General features: G+C 46.7%; 1 protein-coding gene across 1 annotated transcript in view; it reads right to left on the bottom strand.

Annotated features, from left to right (window-relative positions):
• Window positions 1-1,193: 1,193 nt before the first annotated feature.
• LOC108518352 (signal transducer and activator of transcription 5B-like) overlaps window positions 1,194-16,735 on the bottom strand; it is an 80,065-nt gene continuing 64,523 nt past the window's right edge. The window contains 8 exon segments of the mRNA XM_017856624.1: window positions 1,194-3,831; window positions 4,305-4,356; window positions 4,359-4,411; window positions 4,787-4,838; window positions 9,395-9,565; window positions 11,891-12,021; window positions 12,122-12,216; window positions 13,633-13,839. Of these exon segments, the coding sequence (XP_017712113.1) occupies window positions 3,705-3,831; window positions 4,305-4,356; window positions 4,359-4,411; window positions 4,787-4,838; window positions 9,395-9,565; window positions 11,891-12,021; window positions 12,122-12,216; window positions 13,633-13,839 (888 nt within the window). The 3' untranslated portion in view covers window positions 1,194-3,704.

The raw sequence follows: 16,735 nt of genomic DNA, 5'->3' as shown, positions 1-16,735 counted from the left end.
TCGGCCTCCCAAAGTGCTGGGATTACAGGCTTGAGCCACCGCGCCTGGCCGTTTTTTATATTTTTTAGTAGAGACGGGGTTTCACCGTGTTAGCCAGGATGGTCTCCATCTCCTGACCTTGTGATCTGCCCATCTCGGCCTCCCAAAGTGCTGGGATTACAGGTTTGAGCCACCGCGCCCGGCCTCTATTTGTTCCTTAAGAGTCAGCTCCAGGCTGGGCATGGTGGCTCACGCCTGTAATCCCAGCATTTTGGGAGGCCAAAGTGGGTGGATTACCTGAGGTCGTGAGTTTGAGACCAGCCTGGTTAACATGGTGAAACCCCATCTCTGCTGAAAACACAAAAATTAGCCAGGAGTGGTGGCGCCTGTAATCCCAGCTACTCAATTAAAACACAACAAAACAAAACAAAAAAACTTCAAGTTGCGCAGTGTCCTTCCTGCATGTTCTTTTGCATAATGACTTTGGGATGCCTTGATTGCAGCGGGAACTGATATCCTAGCATAATCAGTTGCGGTAGCTGCCTTTCTCCAACTGTGAGCCTCTGCGGGGAAGGAACCATTTCTCATCCCACACACAATGCTGAACTCAGGGTCAGATACTCTAAATGTGCTGAATCTCAAGGACAAGTTTTTGGCTGGGAGCGGTGGCTCACGTCTGTAATCCAGCACTTTGGGAGGCCGAGGCGGGTAGATCACAAGGTCAGGAGATCGAGACCATCCTGGTTAACACGGTGAAACTTCGTCTCTACTAAAAAATACAAAAAAATTAGCCGGGCGTGGTGGTGGGCGCTTGTAGTCCCAGCTACTCGGGAGGCTGAGGCAGGAGAATGGTGTGAAGCCAGGAGGCGGAGCTTGCAGTGAGCCAAGATCACACCACTGCACTCCAGCCTGTGTGGCAGAGCAAGACGCCATCTCAAAAAAGAGAGAAAAGAAAAAAGGACAAGCTTTCTGGAGTCAGGAGGCAAGAAGATGAGACCATCATTCTAATTTTCAAAACATCACATGAGCAGGAAGGTATGAAAGGCCCCATCTGCCATCAGAGCTAATGACGTGCCCTCTGAGGCTGCCACCTCCCAACCACCCAACCATTTCCCTTTTTCAGGGTCACGCTGATGATTTGAAACTTATCCCTGTGTTCAAGCTGCCCTCCCTTGGCACGTGACAGAAAAAAGTAAAAACAGGACTCAATACCATCCCTTCAGAGGAAGCCTTTATTGTAACATAAAATACACAACTTTGTGACTGCCCCAAATTGTACACAATACTTTTTTTTGCTGGCTAAATAACTAATCTGCCTTGACACTAAAATATGTATCTGAAATAATTTCACAAAGTTTTAAAAGAAAATTATAAAAGTATACTTTCATTTTAAGTTATATTCATTTTGGTCTCTCCCTACCCCCTAGAAAAACCCTGCACATCCCACACACGGAGCTGAAACCTTTGAGGACTTGTGTGTCTGGGAGTGGGTGAGGCTGATGGGGTCAAGACACACCACTACCTTTTCTTGTGATTTGCAGGAACAGGGAGGAGAGAGAAGATAGAACGCAGAGAGCGAGCACACCTTTCATCAAAAATCTCTACTCTCTAGGCACAGCCTCAGTAACACTGAGGACAGCTCACAACTGGACAAGCAGGGGAACCCCACGCTCAGGGAAGCCACACTCATCAGCTCTCTTCCTCCCCAATCCAGTGCCAACTGCAAAGTGAGCTCGAAGCGGCCCGGGATGGCCTGGCTGCTCTGTCCTCAGCAGGCCCTGGGGTGGGTCCACTCCCAACCTGAAAGTGTATCAAGTCTGACCCCCCACCAGGGTTGCTGGAACAGAGAGCGAGGTCTCAGAGGCAGGTGTCGGTGAAGCATCTCTGGGTGATGGGTGACGGGCAGGGAGGGGCTCTTTGAGCCTAGGTCCCTGAATAGGCAGGCTCTCCTTCTCACCCTTCCCCAATGCGTCCATCCTCATGGTTGGAATTTTCATCAAATCTTGAGGGGTAGGGAGGGACTGAGTGGGATGTGGGCAGCCTGCTCCTCAAAGGCAGAGAGACTCTACTGCCTGGCATAGAAAAATAAATCAGTGTATGAAACCAAGCCAAGGCAAATGGCAGCTTTAAAAAAGTCATCTTCCAATAAATAATTTACTATAGAGGAATATTTTTCTTTAACAGCAAAACACTGATAAATTCAGAAGTTATTTTTGTAAAAAAAATATGTTTATTTACTCTCATGTATAAAATAAGGTTTTGGGGCCATCCTCTCCTGGGGTGCTCATGCCCTTCTTTTGGAGAGGGGCCGAGGGGTGACCTTTTAGGCCTTACCCGTAAGCTATTTTAATATACCTGCTCACCCCCTCTTCCCCCACTGCCTGCTATAGCCCATTCCTTCCTTCTGGTGTAACGCTACAGAAGAAGTCGTAGAACAAAATTATACCGAGGGTTTTGTTTTGTTTTGTTTTGATACTTTCATCAAACTCCCCAGCAAACCTGCTGACTGCATTTCCTCACATTACCAACACCCGCCAGGACCCCACGGCAGGGTGACCCGCTGAGCAAGCTGGCCTAGGTTCAGCCCACACTGCTGCCACCTACTCTTCAAGACATCAGGTGTGAACAGAGAATGGGAATGAGGTGACTTGGGTTCGAATGACCCAGGGCCCAATGCACAAGAGAGAATTTTGATGTGAAATTAGGGTGGGAAGGGGAAAACAAAAAAGATCCAACTTAGAAACAGAAACATGATTCAACATTTGCAAAAAGCATTATTAATAAGCCTGAAGAACACCTTCGACTGTGCATCCACTGGCTCAGAGAAAGACTGGGCAGCCAGAACAGCACCTTCCTGGGTAACCAGGCAACAGTCTCAGCGCCCAGAAGTCAGGGCTGTGCGCTCCACTCTGGCCAGAACACAAAGGACGTTGGCACTGTAAGCTCTCAGTTACATGGCCCTCTTTTCTCTCCTCTATTTCTCCAAACATGTGTGCACACCCAGAGGAAATGAGTGGCAATTCCAGGGTGCGGGCAGGCAGGAGGGGAGAAAGGACAAAGAGAGAATGTTAAGATGAGCTAAGTGTTACGTGAAAAGTCACCGCCCATCCGAAAGCCTGTGACTTCCCTTGCCCTAACAATCTTTGCAGGTTGCCCCTTTTCCCATTCCTACCCAAGAACAGGGGGGTGGGTGAGAGGGAGGGCTCTCTTTGTCAAAAAGCAGTTATCTACATTTCAGAAGAAAAGCAGAGACAATCACGGTTATATATCAATTGCTTGGCAGACAGAGTGACGAAGACTCACTGGAGCACACATGCTTTCTCCTCCCTTTGTCTGTCTCTTACTCAAACAACCACGTCAAAGTCCAGCCACTCTTAAGACACATGGCCAACTTCCAGGCTTCACGAAACTCACTGCCTTTTTGCACAAAGTAAAAACCACCACAGCCTCTGTCTGTGGCCTCTTTGCTACAACTAAACTCTTGGACAGTGAGAGGGAGAAACACCATAACGTGCAAACACACACACACACACACGCACACAAACACATACTCGCACTCCCTTTGCTGGTGCCACCATGCACAGAAACACTAAGGTCACAACTAGTATTAACACTTCACATTATGAGTATTGTTTCCAAAGAGAAGCGATTCATGGAATTAAAACATCCACAAGAGTGATTCCCCCGGTGAGGATGAAGAAGCTGAAGACGGAGAGGTCGCGGGGTCACGACTGTGCGTGTGGGATCCACTGACTGTCCATTGGCCGGCCCAGGAGCTCCTCCACACGCCGCGCCACGTCCATTGTGTCCTCCAGATCAAAGTCCCCATCGGTGTCAAGGACTGAATCAGGGCTTGGGAGGGAAAGAGGGATGAAGGGAGGGGGAAAGGCTGTCAGAGAGCACCCCAAGCCCCACAGGCCACCGGGAGAGCAGTCTGAGCCAGCCTATGCCCTCAGCCTGGTGCTTCATGGGAAAAGAATGACCATTCGAACAGCTGGCTACACAGCAACTCGGACTGAAATGCCCTCCCCAGTTACCTCTCACAACGGCTGTCCAGACATAGCACAACTCCACTCAGTCCTTAGACCAAGAAAAATCTCCATTTTGAGAGAGGGGAACAGATGACATTTGCCCAACCCGACTCTAAACCACCAATCACTTCTGGTCAAATCTCTCCCGCCCAAAGGCCAGAGCCCGGGCCAGGGCTGGCTGCTCTCAGACCTAGAGGAGCTCTAGATTCCTTTGCCCACCAGCCCTCCAGGGGTCCAGCCTGGGGCCAAGCCCCCAGTTCCTCCCCTGTGGACCCCAACAAGAACACCACCTACTTCTGTGGGTACATGTTATAGTGAGCCTGGGGGCACACAGCTGGGGAGGGGCCTGGTCCATGTACGTGGCACTGCCGCTCCCGGCATCTGCAGATGCGTTCACAAACCTGCAGAAGAAAGAAAACAGCTTCAGCTGCCAGGGAGGCCAGGGCAGCTGCCAGGGAGGCCAGGGCAGCTGACGGGGAGGCCAGGGCAGCTGCCAGGGAGGCCAGGGCAGCTGAGGGGGAGGGGACCGAGGGGCATGTCTGTCTTTCTCAGGGTGTAGAAGGACAAAGTGCCCACTTGGCCCTGGAGCTCCAGGTACAGGAGTGGGCACTCGGGTACTGGCACAGCGTGACCAAGCCCAGGTCCCTCCCCGGGGCTGAGACAGGTTTCCTGGGGGAGCAGAAAGCTGGGCCCAGGATCAGGATGAGGGGCAGGAGGCAGGGTCTGGGATAGGAGGAAAGAGGCAGACGGAGGGCCAGAGCCACCTGGACACTTACTCAGGGACCACTTGCTTGATCTGTGGCTTCACGTATCCGTCAACGGCTTTAGCTGCCAAAGGGAGAAGGTGGTGAATCAAAGTGCTCAAGTGAAATAAAAATGTGATTGATCTTCCTTATGAATCGTATCTTTTCTTAGGACAGAACACAGCCACCTAACTTATCTAAGGATATGACACAAGCCCTTAATATTTCTTTCGTGTTTGCTTTTTGAAACAGTCTCGCTCTGTCGCCCAGGCTGGACTGCAGTGGTGCAATCTCGGCTCACTGCAGCCTCTGCCTCCCAGGTTCAAATGATTCTCATGCCTCAGCCTCCTGAGTAGCTGGATTACAGATGCACCACCACACTTTGGCTAATATTTGCATTTTTAGTAGAGACAGGGTTCCACCATGTTGCCCAGGCTGTTTTCTAACTCCTGACCTCAAGTGATCTGCCCACCTTGGCCCTGCAAAGTGCTGGGATTACAGGAGTGAGCCACTGCACTTGGCCAAGCATTTAATATTTCAATCTGTTAGGAAGACCTGGTAAAGGAGAAGGTCAGCACTAAAACTGAAATTCAAGATATCTTCCAAATTGGCTTGGATGTTTCAATAAATTCTTCAAACCACGGAAACTATGTACTTCAATACAAATCTAAGTCAAGCACTAATTGCGTACTAATTAAAAAAAAAAATACCTTGAAAAGCTTAAAGTCCAAGATGCAGCAGAGTAGACAGGATTTGTTCTACCTGACCCAGGGGATAAAATCAGGACCAGGAGGAACAGGTCCTAAGAGGACAAATGTTCAGTCATGTAGGGAGAATATTCTAAGTAGAACTGCCCAGAAAAGAAATGATTTATCTTAGGAAGGACTGATTTCCTTGTCACTGGAAGTTTTCTTTTTTTTCTTTTTTGACAGAGTCTCGCTCTGTTGCCCACGCTGGAGTGCAGTGGTGCGATCTCAGCTCACTGCAACCTCCACCTCCTGGGTTCAAGCGATTCTCGTGCTTCAGTCTCCTGAGTAGCTGGGATTACAGGTGCGTGACACCAAGCCCAGCTAATTTTTGTATTTTTGGTAGAGATGGGGTTTCTTCATATTGGTCAGGTCTCAAACCCCTGACCTCAAGTGATCCACCAATTTGGCCTCCCAAAGTGCTGGGATTACAGGTGTGAGCCACAGTGCCTGACCATCATTGGAGGTTTTCAAGCAGAAGGTGCATACACACTGGTCAGGGATCCTATGGAAAGGCCTAGGCACTGGAGAGCCACTGATCTGACCTGATGATGTCTGAGGTTCCTCTAACGAATGTCTAGTCTTTCAGGAAAGGGAAGGCTACTTTTCCCAGCACGTGCACGCTTCTTCACACCTGGTGCTTCCGCATTTGGGGTACTTTGATGTCACTAGTCCCAGTGAGCGATGTTGGTGCCAAGAATGCGATGTGTCCTTTGCTTCCCACAGAATCCCCACTGGGATGTGGCAGATGAGCAGATAAACCTGCACATGATCTGGTCGACCAGTTACCTTTTCAGAAGGCTGACTATGGAAATCCAGGTAAGCAGGTAGTAAGAATGTGATATCTGACATGGGAGAATGAAGTCTTGTTTCTGGGTATGTGAATACAGGAATCAGTACAACGTTAATTATACTAGGCAAGGACGATCCCACTATGATTACAGGACAAAGAGCTTGTCATTTAAGTAGCCCAAGAGGGTGAAATGCTGCAGGGTTCACCAATTGCTTATTACCCGAATCTTCTTCTTCCAGGGCTTCCAGTGTCAGGAGTGACCTTTTCATAATACCTCATGTTTTTTGGTGCTTTACAGTGTATAGAGAATTTTATAGATTGGCTAAGAAGCTAAAAACCAAAGAAATGCTGCCAGAAATAGGACTTTTCTTTTCTGAAACAGGATCTTACTCTGTCACATATGCTACAGTGCAATGGCACAATCATAGCTCATTGCAGCCTCTAATTCCTGGGCTCAACCAATCCTCCAGCCTCTGCCTTCTGAGTAGCTGGGACTACAGGCATGTGCCACCAAGCGCAGCTCGCTTTTATTTTTTTGTAGATATTGAGTCTCACTATGTTGCCCAGGCTGGTCTCAAACTCCTACGCTCAAGCAATCCTCCTTCCTTGGCCTACAGGCATGAGACACTGTGCCCAAGCCCAAATTATAAGTATCTTAAATAACGAACAATGTAACTAACCATACAATGGGATTGTAGGCAATCATCAAAATGATGTTGGAAGATTACATTTACTGAGCTGTAACTCTGCACAGGATATATATATCTTTTGCGGCAGTCTTGCTCTGTTCTCAGGCTGGAGTGCAGTGGCGTGATCTCAGCTCACTGCAACCTCCGCCTCCCGGGTTCAAGTGATTCTCTTGCCTCAGCCTCCTGAGTAGTGGGATTACGGGTGTCTGCCACCACGCCTGGCTAATTTTTGTATTTTTTTTTAGTAGAGATGAGGTTTCACCATGTTGGTCAGGCTGGTCTCGAACTCTCGACCTCAAGTGATCTGCCTGCCTCGGCCTCCCAAAGTGCTGGGATTACAGGCATGAGCCACCATGCCCAGCTACATAGGATATATTTCCAAGTGAAAAAAATAAAAAGTCACAAAAAATTATATATGGTATGGTCCAAACCCCAACCTTTTACCCTGAACTCCAAGGCTGGAGTGCTCTGACCTCAGCTCCTACCACTTATCTTCCCTGCTCAACAGGCTCCAGCCTCCCTGGCCCTCCTGAGGCTTTCCAGACATGCCCATTCTCAACCCAGGATTTTTGTACTTGTTCTCTCGGCATAGAATGTTTTTTCTCTAGATCTTTGTATGGCTAGCTTCCTCACTTCATTTATGTCTATTCAAAATCACATCCTGGCTGGGTACAGACTCACGCCTATAATCCCAGAACCTTGGGGGACTGAGGAAGGAGCATTGCTTGAGCCCAGGAATTTGAGACCAGTCTGGGAAACATAGCAAGACCCCAGATCTACAAAAATAAAATAATTAACCAGAATTGGTGGTGCATGCCTGTAGTCCCAACTATGTGGGAGGCTCAGGTGGGAGGATCCCTTGAGCCTAGCAGTTGGAGACTGCAGTGAGCAATGTACTCCAGCCTGGGCAACAAAGTGAGACCCTGTCTCAAAAACAAAACAAAACAAAACAAAAAAAAAACATGTCCTCAGAGAAACCCCCTTTGACCACTCTAGTAAAATAACACCTCCATTCTCCTCCCTGCCACTTCTCTATCCCTCTACCTTGCTTTGTCTTCAGAGCGCCCATCACCAAATGAATACATTTGTGTTTTGTTTGTTTGTTTTTGAGATGGAGTCTCACTCTGTTACCCAAGCTGGAGTGCAGTGGCACAATCTCGGCTCACTGCAACCTCCCCCTCCCTGGTTCAAGCGATTCTCCTGCCTCAGCCTCCCAAGTAGTTGGAATTACAGGCGCCCGCCACCACACCCAGCTACTTTTTGTATTTTTAGTAGAGATGGGGTTTCATCACATTGGCCAGGCTGGTTTCAAACTCCTGACCTTGGGTGATCTACCCGCCTCAGCCTCCCAAAAGGCTGGGATTACAGGCATGAGCCACTGCTCCTGGCCTGAATATATGTTTCCTTGTTTATGGTCTTCATTCTGCTGCTAGATTTAACCCCCAAACAGGAAGTTCAAACATCAGGTGATGCAATGTATAATACGTATCTGTTTAGAGAGTGCAAAAATAGTCACTAAATCATCCATAGAGATTAATCTCTAGATGAGAGATGTTGTGTGGTATCTGTTTTTTTGTTTTGTTTTGTTTTGAGACGGAGTTTCACTCTTGTTGCCTAGGCTGGAGTGCAACAGCACGATCTCAGCTCACTGCAACCTCCACCTCCTGGCTTTAGCCTCCCAAAGTGCTGGGATTATAGGAGTGAACCACCATGCCGAACTTTCTTTTTTTTTTGATCCTGAGTCTCACTCTATTGCCCAGGCTGGAGTGCAGTGGCATAGTCTCAGCTTACTGCAATCTCCACCTCCCGGGTTCAAGTGATTCTCATGCCTCAGTCTCCCGAGTAGCTGCGATTACAGGTGCCCACCACCACACCTAATTTTTGTATTTTTTGTAGAGATGGGGTTTCACCATGTTGGCCAGGCTGGTCTGGAACTCCTGACCTCAAATGATCCGCCTGCCTTGGCCTCCCAAAGTGCTGGGATTACAGGCGTGACCCACCGTACCCGGCCTGTTTTCTTTTTCATGCCTTTATGCGTCTTCTGAAAATTTTATAATAAATATGTAATACTTCTAAACTCAGAAGGCAATAAAACTCTCTCTGTCATGAAAAACAAAATTTTACCTCTCTAATTTTGTTTGATCTAAGCTTGTATTAAAAAGAATGTTTTCTTCAATTTGATATTTGGGATTAGTGGCAGATGTGTTTTTTGTACAACTGAAGAATCCAGCCCAGGGTTTACATCTGCCCTGGAAAATGCTCAAACTGCTCTCACTGAATGGTAATCGTGTGGGTTTTCATGCAAGAGAGATAACACACGCACACACACACACAGGCACGCACACACACACACACACACACACACACACACACACACACACACAAAATCAAATCAGAATGCGAACACTGTTACCAGTAGCAGACTCGCAGGGAACTGGTGTGTAGTATTTGGAGTATACTTCATCTTTCGGCCGATCAGGAAACACGTAGATAAGGTAATTCAAGTCTCCCAAGCGGTCGGCTAGGGACCGAATGGAGAAGTCTCTGGTGGTAAAAGGCATCAGATTCCAAAACATTCTTTCCTCTAGATCAATAAACAGAACAATCACATTCTAAACATGATTTCTGAATAGGAAATCTTAAAACCCAAACATACTATAAATTCAAGTTTGCCATTATAATGGCTCCAATAAAATCTCCACTGAAAAATAACCATGGGTTACAGATGAAATATTTTTATTTATTTACGTATTTACTTATTTTGAGACGGAGTCTCACTCTGTTACCAGGCTGGACTGCAGTAGCGCAATCTTGGCTCACTGCAACCTCCAACTCCCCGGTTCAAGCAATTCTCCTGCCTCAGCCTCCCAAGTAGCTGGGATTACAGGCACGTGCCACCACACCCAGCTAATTTTGTATTTTTAGTAGAGATGGGGTTTCACTATGTTGGCCCGGCCTGAAATAGTTTTAAAAGCCACGGGTAGGGGCCAGGCATGGTGGCTCACACCTGTAATCCCACACTTTTGGAGGCCCAGACAGGTGGATCACCTGAGGTCAGGAGTTTGAGACCAGCCTGGCCAACATGATGAAACCCCATCTCTACTAAAAATACAAAAATCAGCCAATTGTGGTGGCGCTCATCCGTAGTCCCAGGTACTATGCTGAGGCGGGAGGATGGCTTGAAGCTGGGAGGTGGAGGTTGCAGTGAGCTGAGATCATGACACTGAACTCCAGCCTGGGTGACAGAGACTCCATCTCAAAAAATAAAAAATAAAATAAAATAAAAATAAAAGCCATGGGTAGATAAGCAGGTAATACACCAATCACTTCCCAAGAGATCCAATGATCTCAGATGTTTCAAGTTCAAACAGTATTCTGGTCCTCAGTAGAAGAAATAGTTCTTACTGACCCCCGATCCCTGATTCCCCATACAAAGATATATAAGAGCTAGGAAGCATGCCCACAACCAGAGAAAGCATAAGAGCTATTAAAAGTGATTTTTTTTTTTTTTTTTTTTTTGAGATTTAGTCTTGCTCTGTTGCCCAGGCTGGAGTGCAGTGGCGCCATCTCGGCTCACTGCAAGCTCTGCCTTCTGGGTTCATGCCATTCTCCTGCCTCAGCTTCCCAAGTAGCTGGGACTACAGGTGCCCACCACCACACCCGGCTAATTTTTTTGTATTTTTAGTAGAGACGGGGTTTCACCGTGTTAGCCAGGATGGTCTCCATCTCCTGACCTCATGATCCACCCGCCCTGGCCTCCCAAAGTGCTGGGATTACAGGTGTGAGCCACCATGCCCAGCCTTTTTGTTTGTTTGTTTAAGAGACAGGGTCTTACTCTGTTGCCCAGGCTGGAGTACAGTAATGTGATCATGACTCACTGTAACCTTGAACTCCTGGGGTCAAGTGATCATCTGGCCTCACCCTCCAGAGTAGTTGGGACTACAGGCGCACACCATGAGCACCACCATGCCCAGCTAATTAACTTATTTATTTATTTACTTAGAGACAGGGGCTTGCTATGTTGTCCAGGCTGGTCTTAAACTCATGGCCTCAAGAGATCCTCCTGCCTGAGGCTCCCAAAGTGCTGGGATTACAGGCATGAGCCACCGTACCCAGCCAAAAGTTATTAAAAACTTTAATTCACAGAAAACGAACTAGCAAGCTACCCTTATTGTGAGGGTCAGAGGTGAGAACTAACATTCCTGATGGCCTGGTGCAGTGGCTCACGCCCGTAATCCCAATACTTTGGGAGGCCGAAGCAGAGGATTGTTTGAGCCCAGGAGTTTGAGACCACCCTGGGCAACAAACAAACAATTTAAAAATTAGATTGTGGTCTAATTTGTGTGGTGGTGCGTGTCTGTGGTCCCAGCTAATCAGGAGGCTAAGGCAGGAGGATTGCTTGAGGCCAGGAGGTCGAGGCTGCAGTGAGCCATGTTTGTGCCGCTGCACTCCCGCCCAGGCAAAAGAGTGAGACCCTGTTTCAAAAAAAGAAAAGAACTAACATCTTGGGTAGAATGATTGATGGCAATATCCGTATGTTAAAAGGAATATTTTTACTACTGTAAAAACTCCAAATCATCAAAGTAATTCTTCACTGAAATAAGCTTTATGCAGAGTAATACAATAAGGCAAACATTTTAAGAGGGAAGCAACTGAGATTCTGCACAGACTCTTGTATCACAGGTAGCCATGTCACGGTTTAACTTTCATGTATAACCAAATTAGTCATTGTTTTTCCCATATTAGTATTTTTCATAGGCTGCTTTATTAAAAGTATGTCATGGCTATACATTTGTGTTTCCCCTAATTAGTACTGACCCCAATAAATAGTAAGTACCCACTAAATTATTTGTTAAAATAATTTTGTAACAAAAGCAGCAAACTTTGGACATAAGGGAGGGGCACTCACGAGAATCAAACTTCCAAGCAATGGTGATGCCGCCAATTTCTGAGTCACTGAATCTCAGCAGGAAGGTCCCATCTGGCTTGTTAATGAGTAGGTCATGGGCCTGTTGCTTGTTTACAAACCCCAAAATGGCCCTGGATCACCAAGGACAAAGGACAGAAGCAGAGTGTGACTTATGATGCCAGAAAGAAGACCTTCAGACTCTGTTGATGCCTTAAGAATAATGATTCTCACCCATCATTCCAATGAGGCTTGAGATGTTTTTTTAACACTTCCATCACACCGTCAAACCACTGCCAGAAAGTGTAATTCCGTCCTGGTAAATTCTCCTGGTTGGAGATACAACAGTGAACACAAGAAAACAAGAGTAACACCTGGAATATTATACACATATTTAATTGGAAAAATTAAATGGGAAACAAACATCTACCCTTGTCAGAGGTGTACAAATATCCCCACCTACCTGAGTTTTACCTAATGGTCCCATGGAGAAGAAAAGAGGCAAGAAGGGGAAAATACCACACTGCAGTTACCAGCACCCAGTGGGGTCCTGCTATAGACACTTTCACCTGAGGCTGGGCTGACCCGTCCCTTGCTAGTTTTGATGTGTGGTCTGTGACCAGCAGCATCACTGTCACCTGGGCGCTTCTGAGAAATGCACATTGTTAGGCTCCAAATTAAGGACATTTAAAATACCTTGGGGGTGGGGGGGGGCGCGCAGAAAAAGAAACAAAAGTTAAATTAAAATCAAAGTGATGCTGGGCGTGGTGGCTCATGCATGTAATCCCAGCACTTTGGGAGACCGAGGTAGGCAGATCACTTGAGGTCAGGAGTTTGAGACCAGCCTGGCCAACATGGTGAAACCCTGTCTCTACTAAAAACACAAAAATTAGCCGGACATTGTGGCAGGTGCCTGTAATCCCAGCTACTCAGGAGGCTGGGGCAGAATTGCTTGAATCTGGGAGACGGAGGTTGCAGTGAGCCGAGACCGCACCACTGCACTCCTTGTGACAGAGCAAGCCACCATCTCAAAAATAAATAAATAAACAAAAATAAATAGGGTAGGCGCAGTGGCTTATGCCTGTAATCCCAGCACTTTGGGAGGCTGGGGCAGGCAGATCACTTGAGGTCGGGAGTTCGAGACCAGCCTGACCAACATGCAGAAACCCCGTCTCTACTAAAAATACAAAATTAGCCATGTGTGGTGGCGCATGCCTGTAATCCCAGCTACTTGGGAGGCTGAGGCAGGAGAATCACTTGAACCCAGGAGGCGGAGGCTGTGGTGAGCCGAGATTGTGCCATTGCAGTCCAGCCTGGGCAACAAGAGTGAAACTCTGTCTCAAAAATAAATAAATAAATAAAAATAAAATCAAAGTGACACCTGAATTAGCAGATGCTAGAGGAGAAGTTTCTTTCATCAGCATCCCTTTGTGTGGGTTGAGGGTCCCATAGGAGCCTGATCTGGCATTATACATTCGCATCCCCTCAAAAGCTTTGCTTCTCATGAGCTATGTTAACATCTGCTTTGCTCTATTTCCTTTACAAAGGAAGAAAATGCATTAACTGTAGACGTTTTCTACACGTGACCTGGGTAACTCTCAAGTTGTCCATCTAGTCAGAAGCTTCTATTACTTTTGGTACATTTTATTACAGACATGAAGAATAAGGGCCCAGGGCAGGGAGACTCCTGAGAATGTCTAGTTGGGAGGGACAGATCTAACAGCTGCTGGTGGCCAGGCCCCTACCCTGTTGAACTGGGACCAGGACACAGACAGGCCGCTGTAGTCCTCCAGGTGGCTGCTGCTGTTGTTGAACAGTTTCTGCGCCAGGAACACAAGGTTCTCCTTGGTCAGGCCCCGGTTGCTCTGCACTTCGGCCTTGAATTTCATGTTGAGCGCCTCACACAGCTGTGGCCACAGCACTTTGTCAGGCACGGCAAATGGCACCCTGCCCTGAGAGGGAGAGAGGCCAGAATCTGATGAGAAAACAGTTGCATGATTTATTCCCTCAAGCCACAAAAGAAAAACACTGATGGCTGGGAGTGGTTACAAACACTTGTCTTGCAGGGCCTGAGGATAAATTCGGACTCTGCCGGGGTACATAGTTCTGTGAAATTCAGAAGGTTCCGGTTCACCTTCTTTACATACAACTAGAAGGTAACCATGCTATCCATGTTGTTTTGTAAATAAGCTGCTGAACTAACAGTCAAATCCTTTGTTTTAACAGCCACAACCAAAACATAACCAAGGTGCGGCTGTTAGATTGTAAACACCTTGGGAATTTAGAAATCTGAAAGACTGGTTCTCTAGGTACAAACAGAGAGAGTATGTGCGTATGTGTGTACACATGTCGGCATGTGTGTACACACGTGGAATCCTTGCCCTCAACTCCTTCTGCCAAGAACTCTAGCTCAAAGTAAAACAACTTGGTACGGAAGAGTGGAAATTTTGAGTTGGATGGATTTATTGAGAAATAGGTTAGAACATTAACTTTTAATAAACTGCTTTTCAACCCGTTCGACCACAGTACTCCATTTTATTTTGTTATAAACCTTTTTTTCAATAGGTCATTTTCACATGATTTAAAATTCAAAAAGCATAGATGGCTATACAGTGAAGTCACTCCCTATCCCTGTCTCCCAGCAACACAGTTCTTTTCTTTAAAGGCACCTAACAGGCCGGGCGCGGTGGCTCAAGCCTGTAATCCCAGCACTTTGGGAGGCCGAGACGGGCGGATCACGAGGTCAGGAGATCGAGACCATCCTGGCTAACACGGTGAAACCCCGTCTCTACTAAAAAATACAAAAAACTAGCCGGGCGAGGTGGCGGGCGCCTGTAGTCCCAGCTACTTGGGAGGCTGAGGCAGGAGAATGGCGTAAACCCGGGAGGTAGAGCTTGCAGTGAGCAGAGATCCAGCCACTGCACTCCAGCCTGGGTGACAGAGCGAAACTCCGTCTCAAAAAAAAAAAAAAAAAAAAAGGCACCTAACAGTTTCTTGTGTATCCCACCAAAGATATTCTATGCATGCCAGCAATGACATATCTTTTTCCTTTTCTTCATAAATGGTAGCACAAAATCCACATGTTCTGCATTTTCCTCTTTTCACTTAATCCTCTATCTGGGAGACCTCATATCAGCACATAAAGAAATTTCACCAGACCCCCATAGATGGGCATCAGTGTTACAGCCTCATCTTTAGCTATTAACTAACAATGCTGCAATGTTCTTATGTTATTTGACCCATAGGACACATAGGCAAATACATCTGAGGAATCAATTTCCACAAGTATTTTATTTTATTTTTTAGGTAAGATCTCGCTCTGTCATCCAGGCTGGAGTGCAGTGGCCCAATGCTTGGCTCATTGCAACCTCTGCCTCCTCGGCTCAAGCAATTTTCCTGCTTTAGCCTCCCCAACAGCTGGGACTACAGGCGTGTACCACCATGCCTGGCTAATTTTTGTGTGTTTTGTAGAGACAGGGTTTTGCCATGTTGACAAGGCTGGCCTCAAATTCCTGGGTTCAAAAGATCCGCTTGCCTTGGTCTCCCAAACTGCTGGGATTGCAGGCATAAACCACTGTGCCTGGCCACAAGTCTTTATTTTTTATTTTTTAGTTTTTTGAGATGGAGTCTCACTGTGTTGCCCAGGCTGGAGTGTAGTGGCACTATCTCGGGTCACTACAACCTCTGCCTCCCAGGTTCAAGTGATTCTCCTGCCTCAGCCTCCCGAGTAGGTGAGATTACAGGCATGCATCACCATGCCCAGCTAATTTTTGTATTTTTAGTAGAGATGAGAGTCTCACCATGTTGGCCAAGCTGGTCTCGAATTCCTGACCTCAAATGATCCACCCGCCTTGGCCTCCCAAAGTGCTGGGATTACAGGTGTAAGCCACCGTGCCCAGCTGCAAGTCTTTATTTTAACATAACATAAGGTCAGCTGGGTGCAGTGGCTCATGCCTGTAATCCCGGCACTTTGAAAGGCTGAGGTGGGTGGATCACTTGAGGTCAAGAATTCGAGACCAGCCTGGCCAACATGGTGAGACCTGGGCTCTACTGAAAACATAAAACTAACTGGATGTGGTGGCATGCACCTGTAATCCCAGCTTCTCAGGAGGCCGAGGCAGGAGAATCGCTTGAACCCAGAAGGCAGAAGCTGCAGTGACCTGAGATAATGCCACTGTACTCCAGCCTGGGTGACAGAGCAAGACTCCGTCTCAAAAAATTAAAAAAAAAAAATAGCATAAGATGTAAGTAGTCATTAACATAGCTGAGAATGTTAAAAATGCTTATTTATTTAGACAGGATACTTCAGTAATTACATGGTGCAGGAGATGCCAAAGGTACACAAAGAGCGAGATCTGTGGACAGGCAGGGAAGGAAATGAGAGATGTAACAATCTTATCCAGTAGGCTTATAAGGACAAGAGGCAGCAGTTTCAAACAGGAGCTTCTAATTCAGAGTTTGTAAGTGAAGCATGGTAGAATCTCTTTTAAAAAATCTCACCTTTGCAGTAAAATACTTTTTCTCTAAAGAGGACTGTTGGAAACATAAGCCTCTCCACATGAGCCAGAAGGTTCCGTTTCACCTTCTTAACACACAACTGGAAGGTACCCCATGCTATCCATGCTGTTCTGTAAACGAGCTGCTGAACTAACAGTCAAATCCTATATTCTAACAGCCACAAAACAAAATATAATCAAGGTTTGTTGGATATACTTAGAGAAGGACATACTCTTATGTCCCAAATGATAACCCTTTTATCATGCTTTTACGGGCTAATCTCTACTGGAAACATGTAACAAATGACCTTTGTCTACTAAAAAAATTTTTTTTTTTTTTTTTTTTTTTTTT

This window comes from Rhinopithecus bieti, unplaced genomic scaffold (genome assembly GCF_001698545.2).
Source record: "Rhinopithecus bieti isolate Rb0 unplaced genomic scaffold, ASM169854v2 scaffold_44695, whole genome shotgun sequence".
Taxonomy (NCBI): Eukaryota; Metazoa; Chordata; class Mammalia; order Primates; family Cercopithecidae; genus Rhinopithecus; species Rhinopithecus bieti.
The sequence above is the reverse complement of the archived record's forward strand: the minus strand, read 5'-3'. Positions and strand labels throughout refer to the sequence as shown.